We start from the raw sequence: 16,911 nt of genomic DNA on the forward strand, positions 1-16,911 counted from the left end.
TTTCCCGTGATGCTGCCTTGTTGTGTTCCTCGGGTGGAGTGTTGTATTCTGGGTAGCACTTTCTGCTTTACCCGTGGTACTATAGCACTGTAGTATGTGGCACTGTAGAACTGTAGTTTATAACGGGTGATTTTTTTGAGGTTAGGATTTTCATGCATTAGTATTTGACAGATCACGTGGGATTTCAGACATGGTGTCAAAGAGAAAGATGCTCAGTATGCTTTGACATTTCATCATGAATAGACTTACTAACGAGCAACGCTTGCAAATCATTGAATTTTATTACCAAAATCAGTGTTCGGTTCGAAATGTGTTTCGCGCTTTACGTCCGATTTATGGTCTACATAATCGACCAAGTGAGCAAACAATTAATGCGATTGTGACCAAGTTTCGCACTCAGTTTACTTTATTGGACATTAAACCAACCACACGAATGCGTACAGTGCGTACAGAAGAGAATATTGCGTCTGTTTCTGAGAGTGTGGCTGAAGACCGTGAAATGTCGATTCGTCGCCGTTCGCAGCAATTGGGTTTGTGTTATTCGACCACATGGAAGATTTTACGCAAAGATCTTGGTGTAAAACCGTATAAAATACAGCTCGTGCAAGAACTGAAGCCGAACGATCTGCCACAACGTCGAATTTTCAGTGAATGGGCCCTAGAAAAGTTGGCAGAAAATCCGCTTTTTTATCGACAAATTTTGTTCAGCGATGAGGCTCATTTCTGGTTGAATGGCTACGTAAATAAGCAAAATTGCCGCATTTGGGGTGAAGAGCAACCAGAAGCCGTTCAAGAACTGCCCATGCATCCCGAAAAATGCACTGTTTGGTGTGGTTTGTACGCTGGTGGAATCATTGGACCGTATTTTTTCAAAGATGCTGTTGGACGCAACGTTACGGTGAATGGCGATCGCTATCGTTCGATGCTAACAAACTTTTTGTTGCCAAAAATGGAAGAACTGAACTTGGTTGACATGTGGTTTCAACAAGATGGCGCTACATGCCACACAGCTCGCGATTCTATGGCCATTTTGAGGGAAAACTTCGGACAACAATTCATCTCAAGAAATGGACCCGTAAGTTGGCCACCAAGATCATGCGATTTAACGCCTTTAGACTATTTTTTGTGGGGCTACGTCAAGTCTAAAGTCTACAGAAATAAGCCAGCAACTATTCCAGCTTTGGAAGACAACATTTCCGAAGAAATTCGGGCTATTCCGGCCGAAATGCTCGAAAAAGTTGCCCAAAATTGGACTTTCCGAATGGACCACCTAAGACGCAGCCGCGGTCAACATTTAAATGAAATTATCTTCAAAAAGTAAATGTCATGAACCAATCTAATGTTTCAAATAAAGAACCGATGAGATTTTGCAAATTTTATGCGTTTTTTTTTTTAAAAAAGTTATCAAGCTCTTAAAAAATCATCAATCAGCACTGTTGTACGTAGCACTGTTGAACTGTAGTTTGTAGCACCGTTGAACTGTAGTATGTAGCACTGTTGAACTTTATGTGATATTGTTCAATTCAGGTAGCACTTCCTGCTTTACCTGTTGCACTATATGCGTTATTGTTCAATTTAGGTAGCACTTTCTGCTTTACCTGTTGCACTAAGTTACTATATCCACGCGAAGGAAACACTTTCTTTTAGCTCGGGCGCCAATTATTCATTCTTCCACTTAAATGTGGAAAAAAAAACAAATTTTTTTAAAGTTTAATCATTTATTGAACTTTTCCTTACGACTACTTAATTTCGACTGCTTAATACTAACAATTGTATCTTACTCTATACCTATCAATGATTTATGGTCACATTGCACTTCAATGTGACCGTATAAAACTCGGCTGCGCTGACGTTGTAACTCTGCTGTGGTGTTGTTGTTGATTTCCGCAAATTGTTATTTTGCGTTTCCTGTTTTTGAATTAATGCAGACGTGTCGTCAGCAATTTTGGTTTATAACTTTTATTTGAACTTTGTGTTTTGCTGTGTTAGCTAATTTATTATTATCTAACTAATTTGGTGTTAACTTACATATTTACATACATTTGTTGCATGTAGACAAATGTACAAACATTATGCGTATGGTTCTTTTATATTTGTTTACATGCAAACATAATTATATATGGGCAAATGTGCGACCACTTGGTCCTTTAACATGATATCGAAAAGTTTATTGACCAAAGCAAATATTTATTTAAGTATACAAATATACATACATATGTATGTCGTACCAAATCTATGTATATAAAATGCATATTTAATAATGTAATACAAATTTTATTGAATTATACATTTGCAAAGATTTTATGGAATTCATCATAAAATAGCTCAATTTTAAAATATATATGTACATACTCGTACTTATGTGCTTTCATAACAAATACATATATCGCTCATTTGCTGCAAGACCGGCATAAGTCAAAAAAATCGATTTTCCAGAAAACGCGTTAAAAGTTTTCAACTGACTACTACCTTACACGGTGACTCCAACCTTACACCTCTTCTCAAGCGGAGCATATAAGAGGTATTCATATGAATTTTTCACTCAACATGAAGTATGATATAACGAACAATTCTGCAGCATTAACTTAAAAATCACGTTTTTTGATTTATGCCGGTCTTGCAGCAAATGAGCGATATGTATGTATACCGATCTATAAATTATATGCAGCATCGTTTGCGCATAGTAAAAAAGGGAATCTGTAAGCGTACATTCCTTAACATTGGAATTATCATTATTGTTCTCATTTAACACTGAAAATGCTCAATTCTGCTATTTTCGTGTCCCCTGATGTTAAGTGGTGAAACACGCTAATAATTTTCTGTGATGAAACACGCTCATCAAAAACAGTAAATGTCCCAAAATTGAAATATCCCTAAATTTTCGTTATCGTGAACCTTCTCTATAAATATACGTTCTCTGATAAAACCATGTATCCAGCTCTCAAGAAATGTAAAATCTTCATATAAAAACACCCTTAAAAAACGATCAAGAAACATTCCTGCGATAAATTTACTTGTGCTAGTATGCAGCTCTAAAGTAATCTAGTACTAATTTTTAATACTTTTTTCTTCAATAAAATGCGAATATGGCAAACTTGGTTTTCCGAAGAAACATCAAAGCAGCAATTTTATCTTGAAGGAAATTCAAAGTAATCGTTAAATTCGTACTAAATTAGTTAAAATCATTATTATGAAGTATATTTCATTTTGAAATGTTGTATAAAACTTACCAATCATCAACGACATCCCTTAAATCGCAAGGAAAATATTTATGTTACAACACACATACATGCATACATATTACGCACACAGTTTAATTTCTTTGTTTATTCTATCTTGCTTTTCTAATGTGGATCATTCACAATGCGTTACCAGATGTCAAAACTACTTGAAGAAATAATGTATTTTTTTCTTGAGCAATTACTTAAGAGCTGGATACGAGCCTTGAAGTGGTAGATGAAATAATCAAAAATTTCATTTAAAACATCTTTAAAAAATTTAAAAAAACATGTCCAGAATAGACATCCTACAGTGGAACTACCAACTCAAAAGGTATATGTATATCGTCACCTGAAATGCAAATTAACGTATCATCAAAAAATTTGAAATTGAGTGTCTTATTGATTACGCTTCACTACTTCAAATTACATACATAATATTACATAAGTTCAACATTATCAGGTTCAGAAATAAACCTGTTTCAACCAATATTAAAATTTTGTTTCACTCATGTTCCATTTTATTTCGTGTTTCATTCATGCCACTGTCAATTTCCGAAAATGTTGTTAAACGTTATTTTGCATTGCAGGTTACGATATATAATAATTTTACATTTTTTATAATACTTTTGCTTTACTAATAGAAACAAGTAAATCATATTACAACTACTGTAATTCAAACCCCCTCTAACTCGGAAGCTCCAATAGATATTGATAATGAGCCAGGAGATTCGAGACAAAGGGAAGAGTTGAAAGTAAGTTTGAGTTCGTTATAAGTTTAAAAATTACTAATAATCGCTTTTATTCTTAGCTACAACTTGTTTAAAACAAACAAAAATAACGGTGGGTTTTGACAGGACAAAAATGTCTACGAATACAAAAAAGGCAATCGATGACGCACTACCTATGCTTTTTATAAAGGATTTACAGCCGTTTAGCATTGTAAAAGAAAATGGATTTCGCAAATTCGTAAAAGCACTAAGGCCAGATTATCAGTTGCCTAGTAGGCATTCAGTTTCTAATACAATAATACCTGTATTGTATGAAAGCTTGAACAAATGAAAGAAAAAATATGTGAAGGCTCCAAATTGTGCATAACAACAGATTTTTGGACATCGCGTAGTACCGTTAGCTTTATTGCCATCACAGCTCATTTTCTCAATGTAAAATTTGATATGCGCAGTATATTATTGGAATGCTGTCCAAATCGTTGGCTACTTTAAGAATAGTGTAGTTGCAAATGGGAAATTTTTAACATTTCAACGCAATTAAATAAAACTTATTCAAAGTGTGGAAACCAGATGGAATTCTATTCTTAATATGATTGAGCGTTTCGTGCGAGTTGAAGCTGCTGTTAAAAGTACAATTGCACTTATTGAAAAAGACTTGCCACTAATTACTTCGGACGAATGGCTACTCCTGAAACATCTGGTCACTATCCTACAGCCGTTCGAATCTGCAACATTTGAAATAAGTGGTCACAAATATTGCACCTCAGTATATACAGTAATAAACCTTTGCTTTGTTTACATACATATACTCAACTCTAAGAAATCTTAGGGTGTTGTGTAACACTTTTTTTGCTACTTTCATGGTAATCAGGGTGTTGTGTTAGCATTTGATCTACATATAGATTTTAAATTTTGATGATCAACACTGTAAAATATATTAAATAATGCAAGTTTTTACGTTATTTAAGTGATTAGATTGAAATACTTTGAATATATGTTCAATTTTATTGGGATATTACTTGTTGTTTGATGTTAAATCAGTTGTTGTTTTTTTGTGCAATTTTTAAACACGCTTCAAGTATTTCTAAATTTTTGCATGCAGTAGGATACAATCCTGGGTGGTAATTTGTTGTTTGACTATATCGCTCATTTGCTGCAAGAACGGCATAATTCAAAAAACGTGATTTTTGAGTTAATGCTGCAGAATTGTTCGTTATATCATACTTCATGTTGAGTGAAAAATTCATATGAATACCTCTTATATGCTCCGCTTGAGAAGAGGTGTAAGGTTGGAGTCACCGTGTAAGGTTGTAGTAAGTTGAAAACTTTAAACGCGTTTTCTGACGAATCGATTTTTTTGACTTATGCCGATCTTGCAGCAAATAAGCGATGTGTACAAATTGGCAATTCGTTAGCCGTTATAGGAAAACATCAATTGGAAATTGAGTTTAAACAGAAACATATGCATGTTGAAGATTTTAATAATACATATTAGTGTTGTTGTGTATAAGTGTGGTTGCTGAAATAAAGCAAGATTAAGGTAAGGTGTACAAATATACATATTAGAAATATGTCGAAGTTTTTAATAAGTTTGTGTTTACAGAAGAATGTCGAAATCTTGTGTGTGAGGATGTGCGGCAGCTGAATCATTCTACAAATTCCCATCGGAACGAGAATTAGCAAGGTATGAATTTATTTTGGAATATGTATTAGGTATTTTATTGATACTTGGGTGAATTTTTATATATATGCGTATATATAATATGTACATTCATCAAATATTTAAGGGGCTATACCAGTGTTACCCATAGAAATTTAGGCGAATTTCGTGATTTTTTAAAGAAAATACTCAATCGAATATTTCGAAGTTCTTTGGACATATTAAGGTATATTTTCGGCTATATTTTAAGTTTTTGTTTTTACAAAAATATTGAATAATAACGAAGTTATGTGCTGTCTTCGGAGGTTCCGAAAAAAGTGTCTTGTTTAGGTAAACACTTGTCGTTTTTTTAATGGCAAATTGACAATTTTCAACCAATCAAAAAGATCGTAGTTCATTGTATAGTAAAGAATATACTATAGAATACTCAGTTTCAATTTGAAGTCGGTTGGTCAATATCTCGTTGAGTTATGATGTCAGCAATTTTGAAAATGTCGTTTAAACTATCAAAAAAAAAAATTAAAATTTTTTTTTAAAGTGTCACACTGGGATAGCCCCTTAATGCATATTAGTTCTTATGCATATAAAAAAGTGTGAATTATAAAAATTTAAAATCTCTTTTTTATTAATTCAAAACCAGTTTTTTGCCACATGTGTATTATCTACAGGCAGCCTTTCCACCAATACAAACTACCCAAGTGAAGTGGTTATGTTTTTTTTTTCGGGATGGCCTACGGAATACAGTTTTAGTTAAGAACTTTTTTTTAAGTATAATGAAAACTGTATTAGTTTTAATTAGGTTAAAGAACAAATGGCTTACAAAATTTTTGTTACGAAAGTGTTTAATTATAAATATAATTTATTAAGTAAATATTATATTAACTTATAAGAGCGTAGTTATACAAAATATGATTACATGTTACTTTTAAATTATCAATACCATAAATAGTATTAATTACTTAAGGTAATTCATTTTGTTAAACCGTAAAAATTAGTCATAGATAATATGATAGTTTTTAAAAGATAAGTTTTTTTGTATGAAAATAAACGTATAAATGGTTTATTAAAAATTCCGGCGACGTTTTAAATGATGCCTCTAAAGGTTGGTTCACTTCATTCATTCATGTAATGCTTTTCATGCGTTTTCTTTTTTTTCACCATTTTAATTGTTATTTAAAAAAAAACTAACCAAGATTTCTTTGTTTTATACTAACCATTTTGCTTTCATATTCTTTCGTTAAATTTATGAAAATTTTCATAGGCGAGGAAAATGGATGCGACTTTTGGAGGTAACAGACACCCCAAAAAAGGAGCTATTCGCCTGCCAGCGCCATCTCTCTTTCCGGATGAGGAACAAATTAAGGTCAAGTTAAGGGGCAGTTCCCGATAGTAGTTTGTACGCACCCACAGTGGCTGTAATTCCAAAAAATAATTTAGTGTTTGGAATGGGTAGCTTAGTCGAACAGACGGAGGCAAATGACGTGGTAATTCGATTAGGGCCTGAGAATTTTGCTGCTCAGGAGGAGGGTTTTGATTAATTTAGGGAAACAGAAAAAGCTAGGGCAGAAGTGATTCCTTTTGAGGTTCGATGTCCGGGGACCCAAACCGAATCATATTTCTGCGATTGATCCTTCAGTCATCAAAATTGCCAAGAACTACTTGACAATGCGATGAATCAAATTTCATTATTAATGAAATCACTTAAAGAAAAAGAACAGGAGATATTAGAGCTAAAAGCCCAAAGAGATTACTTAATTAACTCGCGATGGCCCTGCCCGGTAGTTGAGGGATCGCAGGCCACGCGCAGAAAAGGCACCACCGCCGGGTGATGCCAGTGCTCGCGATGGCCCTGCCCGGTAGTTGGGGGAATGCGCAGGCCTCGCGCAGAAAAGGCATCACCGCCGGGTGATGCCAGTGCTCGCGATGGCCCTGCCCGGTAGTTGGAATTCGCGTGCCTTGCGCAGCAAAGGCATCACCGCTGGGTGATGCCAATGCTCGCGATGGCACTGCCGTAGCCGCGTCGAGAACACGTCAACGCCTGGCTCATCAATCCCGTTCGTTTTCATCACCGTGTCAGCTTCAACAAGCGGCAACGCCTGGCTCGCCAATCTCGCTCGTTTTCATCGCCACTGTATACATCACGCTGGTCTGGCTGTCCACTGAAAGGGGGTGTGGACACTTCATCTATTGAGTTAAATCTTTTATTTGCTAAGGGTTCGTGGGTCCCAAGGCTGACCCTGGAGCGGCTGAGCATACCTCAGCTATGGAAGAAACCCCATTACAAGCGATTTCTCACATTTGTGGTTATACACTCAGCGAAAAAAAAAACCCACGCAGTCGAAAATTTTCTAATATTCCTATTTTGAACTGTCACTGTTTGCTCAAAATTCACTATTTGTCTTATTTAGCTGTTTTGTCATGTGACTACATTATTTTACCTTTATTTTTAAAACCGTTAGCGTCCGCACGTGTTTATTACAGAATTTGCGGTTTTTTCTTTTGGATCAGTTGTAAAAACAAGTTAAGTTGAACATGGTGGTGTCAAAAAAAAAGAAAGCAGAAATCGTAACTTTATATAAAATAAATTATCCAAAGGTCAAAAAGCTCGTGAAATAGGCATAACAGATTGGAACGTGCGTATAATAATTAAAAATGATACGTATTTTAATTGAATAGCTCGAAAAAAGGGCAGTGGACGTCTGAAAACAGTAAAACCTCGACAAAAACGACAAATTAAACGGATATGCATTAATGATCGCTTTCAACATGCTGGAACAATCAATGCAACATTATACGAAACCACTGGGGTAAAAATAACTACAAGTTCTATACAAAATTTGCTGAATAATCTTGGACTCCGAGCGCAACGTCCAGCCAAAAAGCCACTTCTCATTACACGAATGATGAAATACCGACTAGAGTGGGCAAAATTACACAAAACTTGGACTACATCAGATTGGGGAAATGTTATTTTTTCCGATGAGTCGAAATTTAATTTGTTGGAACCCGACGGAAATGCCACAGTGCGTCGTAGGAAAGGGGAGCGTTTTTTGGAAAACTGTGTTTGGCCCATCGTAAAGCATTCGCCTTATTTAATGGTGTAGGGAGCTGTAACCAAGTTTGAGTTTGGGCCGCTAATTATTCTAAAAAGATCTGTGAATGCCAAAATATAAATTGGAATTTTGAGAGAAGGAGTTTTGTGAACTATTGAACAGCTGTCCGAACAAGCCCAAAAAGTTTATTTTCAGCATATTTCAGCCCCTTGTCATAGAGCCAAAGCGGTAACCAAAGCACAAAAATATTGAAGTAGACTTTTCACTAATTTATTACAAACACTTACAGATTTCAAAACAAACAGATTTTTATGGAATGGGGACTCTCACGTGGCCAGGAAACAGTTCAGACCTCAATCCAATTGAGAACTGCTAGCATTATTTGGACAAAATGGTGGACAAAATGATAAGAGAAAAGCGTAAAAAAGTCTAAAAGAAATAGAAAACATTGTTGAAGCTGTGCGGAATGAATAAATTAATTAAAATTATCCTCAACGCTTTTTTGAATCCATGCCTAAACAAATAGCCGAGGTTATTAGGAGGAGGGGGTATTCTACAAAATACTAAGAATTTTTTTATACAAAATATGTTATTTTGATTCGTTATGTATTCTAATGCAAAATAAAAATCATATAAAACATAAAATATGTAAATAACTTGTTTAAAAATTACATTATTGTTTATAACAAAATTTACTTCTGTGGTTTGTTATGTGTGTGTTTTTACATTTTTATCTATAACAAGTGTTAAACTATTTTTACTAAAAATGCTTGAAACATAAACTAAATAAAAGTGGTTGACCCTCAAAGAAAAATGTTTATCTTAGAATAATATGAATCCAAGTTTTGCGCTATATAAAAGCACTCTGTAGAGTGCGTGGGTTTTTTTTCGCTGAGTGTATGTATTATGAATATTTTAAATTGTAGCATAATAATTCCCAACCTTTGCCGCTTTTTGAAAAAGATTAGATCCCTGAAGACGCATTCACTTTTACAAAAGAAAAAGTGTACGATTCGTCAAATCTGGTAACAGCTCCTGAACCCTTCATAGATTTTTTGAAAAAACTTGATGCAATATTGAATGACAATTTTGATTCTTGTTGTCATCTTATAGGATTTTCAAAAAAATTACATAGTATGATGGGAGATGTAGAGCCTTTTTATTGCTGCGAAAATTCACAACCCGACGTTCTAAAATAGCTTTTTATAAGAATTAGAACATATTTTTCTTTAAGAATTTTTAATAGGCAGACAGCCAACCCTCATTTTCGGCACATCAAATTTTAACATACGACTGAAATAATTTTGTGTAATCAATTCCTTGATTCCAATCGTCCCCGCACGATGGGTGTGTTTTCCGTGTGTTTTTTTACTTTGTTTAAGTACCGCTTCTTTGGCGATATCTGGTTCAACGGACATTTTCTATTGTATAAAACCTATGTTCACTCTAATTATTAAACTTTAAATAAAATATTTAGTAACTCTGTATCAACTAAACTTTGTTTTGATTTAATTTGAGTGTTCGAATATGGAAATCTTTACCTTTTATGTTTTCTGTCGGTCAAATGTAAACAAATACATTCAGAAGAAAACTCACCACCGAGAAATCTAAAAACAGGGCTGCATCTTATTATTAAGAACTCACTACAAAAATAATATCTGAATCTCAGTAAATGATATTTTGGCATTTAAATCACCTATCAGTAAATATAATATATAACATTAAAAAATAATTTTCTTTTATATTAAGCAACAATATTTATAGTTTTTGTTATTTAATAAAATAAATTTGCTAAGTATTTACTACCTCAATTTATACAGCACTGCGTTGCTACCACTGAAAATCCAAGATGGCCGCTATTCACCCCTCATAAAGCTACCACGAAAAGGTTATCTACTGTATATACTGTATATTGCACTGCTTCTATGGTGGTTCCCATAGTAAATGGGCTTTTGCAAGTTTTGACTGATTTATCGAATGATGATAAATATCCGGATTTTATAAAAACGGTTATATCTGCGTTGTTAAGAGATTTAACCGAACGACTGAGGAACACGCAAAAGAACAATACGCTGACAACCGTTTTTGGATCCGAAATTTAAAGCATTTGCCTTTTCTGAGGGTATAGTAGTAGATATTGTAAAAAACCGCATTATTGCCGAAGTAACACGAGAAATCCAAAACCAGCAAAATGAGCAACTTAAAACCCCTGTACCTTCTGTCTCGAAACTCTCAATATGGAGTAAATTGGATACAAATATTGGCACAAACAGACCTAAAGGTACTAGTACTTCGAGAGCTATTATAGAAATTTAGAGGTATTTGGAAGACGAAGTCATCGGCCGAATAGAAAATTCGTTACAATGGTGGAAAACAAACAGTTATAAGTACCCATATCTGTCACCAATTGCGCGGGAAAAAATAGGATACTTACCATCATCAGTGCCTTGTGAAAGGTTATTTTCTACGGCTGGAATGATAATAAGTGAAAGGCGAACGCGTTTAGACAATGAAAAGGATAAAATGCTAATATTTTTAAATACTAATGTTAAAAACATGTCGTAGTTATATACGTTTAGTCATTTTTAGAAACAACTAGAAGTTTCAACTGCTTATGGAATATTTTAATTTAATTTAATTTAATTTTTTATTTTACTTATCGTTAAAACCAAACTTAAAAGCTTTGTGATGAATTTAAAAAATTGTTTAGAGTACAAATTGAAACTCTTTTCATGGTTGCAATATTCATAAGTATTTAATTTAAGTTTTTAACAACACTTAGTAAAAAATTATATGAATTTTAATAAAAATGGAGTTACTTTTACTGTTTTATATTTATTTTGTTTTTTATTAAGATGCTCTTATAATTATTTCGTTTAACCGAATATCTTCTTCTTCTTCTTTACTGGCGTAGACACCACTTACGCGATTATAGCCGAGTCAACAACAGCGCGCCAGTCGATTCTTCTCTTCGCTACGTGGCGCCAATTGGATATTCCAAGCGAGGCCAGGTCCTTCTCCACTTGGTCCTTCCAACGGAGTGGAGGTCTTCCTCTTCCTCTGCTTCCCGCGGCGGATACTGCGTCGAATACTTTCAGAGCTGGAGTGTTTTCATCCATCCGGACAACATGACCTAGCCAGCATAGCCACTGTCTTTTAATTCGCTGAACTATGTCAATGTCGTCGTATATCTCGTACAGCTCATCGTTCCATCGAATGCGATATTCGCCGTGGCCAACGCGCAGAGAACCATAAATCTTTCACAGAACTTTTCGACTCATCGGTTGTTGTCATCGTCCAAGCCTCTGCACAATATAGCAGGACGGGAATTATGAGCGACTTATAGAGTTTGGCTTTTGTTCGTCGAGAGAGGACTTTACTTTTCAATTGCCTACTCAGTCCGAAGTAGCACCTGTTGGCAAGAGTAATCCTGCGTTGGATTTCCAGGCTGACATTGTTGGAGGTGTTAACGCTGGTTCCTAAATAGACGAAATTATCTACAACTTCAAAGTCATGACTGTCAACAGTGACGTGAGAGCCAAGTCGCGAGTGCGATGACTGTTTGTTTGATGACAGGAGATATTTCGTCTTGCCCTCGTTCACTGCCAGACCCATTTGCGTTGCTTCCTTGTTCAGTCTGGAGAAAGCAGAACTAACGGCGCGGGTGTTGAGGCCGATGATATCAATATCATCGGCATACGCCAGCAGCTGTACACTCTTATAAAAGATTGTACCTGCTCGATTAAGTTTCGAATAATTTTCTCCAGCAGCAGATTGAAGAAGTCGCACAATAGGGAGTCGCCTTGTCTGAAACCTCGTTCAGTATCGAACGGCTCGGAGATGTCCTTCCCGATCCTGACGGAGCTTTTTGTGCTGCTTAACGTCAGTTTACACAGCCGTATTAGTTTTGGGGGGATACCAAATTCAGACATCGCGGCATAAAGGCAGCTCCTTTTCGTGCTGTCGAAAGCAACTTTGAAATCGACGAAGAGGTGGTGTGTGTCGATTCTCCTTTCACGGGTCTTTTCCAAGATTTGGCGCATGGTGAATATCTGGTCGGTTGTTGATTTACCAGGTCTAAAGCCACACTGATAAGGTCCAATCAGTTTGTTGACGGGGGGCTTTAATCTTTCACACAATACGCTCGACAGAACCTTATATGCGATGTTGAGGAGGCTAATCCCGCAGTAGTTGGCGCAGATTATGGGGTCTCCTTTTTTATGGATTGGGCATAGCACACTTAAATTCCAATCGTTGGGCATACTTTCGTCCGACCATATTTTGCAAAGAAGTTGATGCATGCTCCTTATCAGCTCTTCGGCGCCGTGTTTGAATAGCTCGGCCGGCAATCCATCGGCTCCTGCCGCTTTGTTCTTTTTCAGGCGAGCAACTGCTATTCGAACTTCTTCATGGGCGGGTAATGGAACGTCTGCTCCATCGTCATCGATTGGGGAATCGGGTTCGCCTTCTCCTGGTGTTATGTGTTCACTGCCATTCAGCAGGCTGGAGAATTGTTCCCTCCATAATTTAAGTATGCTCTGCGCATCGGTGGCTAGATCACCTTGGGGAGTTCTACAAGAGTATTCTCTGGTCTTGAAACCTTCTATAAGCCGCCCCATCTTTTCGTAGAATTTTCGAGCATTACCCCTGTCGGCCAGCTTATCAAGCTATTCGTACTCATGCATTTCGGCCTCTTTCTTTTTCTGTCTACAAATGCGTCTCGCTTCCCTCTTCAACTCTCGGTATCTATCCCATCCCGCACGTGTTGTGGTCGATCTTAACGTTGCGAGGTAGGCAGCCTGTTTTCTCTCCGCTGCGACACGGCACTCCTCGTCGTACCAGCTGTTCTTTTGCACTTTCCGAAAACCAATGGTTTCGGTTGCGGCTGTACGTAAGGAGTTTGAAATGCCGTCCCACAGTTCCCTTATACCGAGCTCTCAGAGATCAGGAGTGCAAGCCGAGTAGAAAATCGTTCGGCTGCCTGATGTGATTGCAGCTTCTCGACGTCGAACCTTCCTTGTGTTTGTTGGCGTGCGTTTTTTGCTGCACAGAGGCGGGTGCGAATTTTGCCAGCAACAATATACTGGTGCGAGTGGATGTTAGGACCTCGGAGCGCACACACATCTAAAACGCTGGAGACGTGTCTTTCGTCTATCACAACATGATCGATCTGGTTGGTGGTTTTTCGATCCGGAGACAGCCAGGTAGCTTGATGTATCTTCTTATGCTGGAATCTAGTACTACAGATAACCATATTTCAGGCCCCGGCGAAGTCGATCAGCCTCAACTCATTTGGGGATGTTTCCTCGTGGAGGCCGACCGTAGTGCCAAAGATACCTTCTTTGCCCACCCTGGCGTTGAAGTCGCCAAGCACGATTTTGACATCGTGGCGGTGGCATCTCTCATAAGTGCGTCCCAAGCACTCATAAAAGGCATCTTTGGTCACATCGTTCTTCTCTTCCGTCGGGGCGTGGGCGCAAATCAGCGATATGTTGAAGAACCTCGCTTTGATGCGGATTGTGGCTAGACGTTCATTCTCCGGAGTGAATGATAGTACTAGGCGACGGAGTCTCTCTCCAAACACGAATCCAACGCCAAACTTGCGCTCCTTTATATGGCCACTGTAGTAAATGTCACAAGGACCTACTCGTCTCTGTTCCTGTCCCGACCATCGCAATTCTTGGACGGCGGTGATGTCAGCCTTAATTTTCACGAGGACATCAACCAGCTGGGCAGCGGCACCTTCCCAATTAAGGGACCGGACATTCCAGGTGCATGCCCCCAAATCATAGTCCTTAATTCGTTTGCCATGGTCGTCATGAAAAGGGGGGTCTCTCATTCGAGATTGGTTGAAACTTTTCAATGGGGGTGTTTTTTTACGCGGCGGGTCCCAAACCCAGCGCACAACCCTTTGCAGGGGATGTTTCGCCCTCTCACTTTAGCTCGCCTTCGAACGGATGTTCTTAGGCTACCCAGAGGATACTTGGTCAAAAACCGGAAGTCGTGAGCTGCTTGAGTCATATGTAAAAGAATCGTTTCTGGCCACTCCCAAGTGAATGGCGATCAGAGAACTTTCCTCACTTGCGTGAACTTCTACACATGACTCCATCCTTAACCGAATATTATTTAATTTAAAACAAGAATTGTAATTAATTAATTTCAGAACAAATTATGGAATCAAAATATTACGGGTTTTTAATATTTTCCGAAAGATTAGGAAACTCCTGTTATTAATTTGGTCTTGAAAATATTATTAGCGGGTATTCAAAACATTCTGATTGATTATGGAATTCCCGTCATTAGTTTTTCTTTGAAAATATTAAAACGGGTATTCTAAACAAACAAATGATCAACCACACTAATAATAATTCCTTCGACGAAATGTGTGAAACCATCATACCAACACACTATGGTCTGAAATTCAAATTTTTTGGCATAAATCTAAAAATTATTTTTTCTTATTTCAAAAAAATAGGTACGCAGTATTAATTGAGATATTTCACTGGTCTAAAATATACAAAAAATTATTTGGATATGGCAACTCTGTTCTAAATATGAGCTGTAAAACATGATGCTTCTAAAGCAACAACAAACTTGTAAACAGTTCAGTAAAATATTGTAAGAAAACAGCTGTTCGATAATAGTCAAAAAGAAAAAAAAGAAATAAATTTATAATGGAAGAATATAAGAAAGATATCTATTTTTTAACTTAATGGAAAAAAATGTGGTTTTTTGTGTTATATCTGTATAGTGTGAAGTTTTGTTTGATAGCTTTTTTAACCGAAAATTTCGTATTAACTGTTCTGTGGAGTGAAAGTTGTGTGTATTGTCGCGTATTGTTCCAGATTTTTATGTTCGGTGGAAGTTTGGGGTATGTTCTTTAAAATCATGTATGTAACATTGACCCGTTTTTGCCCCATTTAAGTATATTTGTAATTTTCAGCAACCTTTAAATTCCAACACGAAGAAATGCTTGGAGTGTGGATAGAGGGCGATCGCAAAACTAATGTTGTTTTGGATTGGGTTTTTATAGAAATTAATACTATTGAGTTAAGTTTAAAGAAAAAAGATGAAATAAGAAAAAAATACAAAATTTATTAGCATATGTTAGCCAAAAATTATCAAAATGTAATCGTATGGTTAATAGATTTAAAGAGAAATACCCCCAGTGGGTTTCCGCAACAACTATTATTGAAATTTCTGAGAATGATTTGGAAAAACCCTGTTCAAGTAAAGCAGGACGACCAAAGGTTAGCTACACAGATGCAAAAGATCGGCTTAAGAGGAAGCTGGTAAGTGATCTTTCTTGTGAGAGAAATGCAAAAAAAAAAATACAAGAAAAAATAATATGACTGATGTTTTCAATAGAGCATTGGATGAAGAAGGGGGTCTTCTTTCAAGCTTGTCTTTATCCGCTAGAGAAAAATATCGGAAACGAGAGAAGCTACCAGAAGAAGTAATACAATTGCTTACATCTTCAAGTGAGCTTCAAATTTTCAACCGCTTGCCAGGGGGATCTGAATACGATTCGGATAATTCTGATTCCGATATATCGGAAGCAGACGTTGCGGAGAACGCTTTAGTTTTAGATACGGAAGACTGTAATTTCGAATGATTTGCTTGGTACATATAACTTTTTATATTATATTCAAGTGAATTTAATAATTCTGTAACTTCTCTCTCATTTCAGATGTACAGTCAATGTTATTATAAAAACAAGTGTTTCAGTAAAAACATATGTATAAATATTTGGATAATAAAATTATTTGACCACGTTTGCCTATCATATGCAAATTTTTCATTTTATGAAACCAAATTTTTACTATAGGTCCAAGGGAGGTACTCCTAGGGACTGGCCGATTTCAAATATTTTTGGTATCGTCGATGCGTATTAGAAGAATAACATATTTACCAATTTTCGTGAAGATTTCGCAATTTTTGGAGCTGAAATTCAAAAATTTTTACTATAGGTCCAAGGGAGGTACCCCTGGAGAATGACCGATTTCATCCATTCTTGGAATTTTTCTTAACTAAGTCACATATAACCTGTATGCGTAATTTCAATGGCCTAGTACCACTCCTTCTAATTTATGCCAAAAAATTTGAATTTCAGTCCATAGTGCAACATACAAATGAACTATGCAATACGCTCTAAGTGTCAGGTAGCCGAACCGCTCCAATATTTGCGAAAATGTAGTGAAAAAGAGGCGGAAAAACTTGACTCGAGTTACAGGACCCAAAAAAGAATT

At 36.5% G+C, this 16,911-nt stretch overlaps 1 protein-coding gene across 1 annotated transcript in view; it reads left to right on the forward strand.

The window, feature by feature from the left end:
• Nucleotides 1-235: 235 nt before the first annotated feature.
• Nucleotides 236-16,911, forward strand: part of LOC125779137 (uncharacterized) — a 154,822-nt gene continuing 138,146 nt past the window's right edge. The window contains exon 1 of the mRNA XM_049459768.1: nt 236-2,521. Within this exon, the coding sequence (XP_049315725.1) occupies nt 236-1,321 (1,086 nt within the window). The 3' untranslated portion in view covers nt 1,322-2,521. The remainder of the gene's footprint in view (nt 2,522-16,911) is intronic.

Source organism: Bactrocera dorsalis, chromosome 6 (genome assembly GCF_023373825.1).
Source record: "Bactrocera dorsalis isolate Fly_Bdor chromosome 6, ASM2337382v1, whole genome shotgun sequence".
Lineage (NCBI taxonomy): Eukaryota > Metazoa > Arthropoda > Insecta > Diptera > Tephritidae > Bactrocera > Bactrocera dorsalis.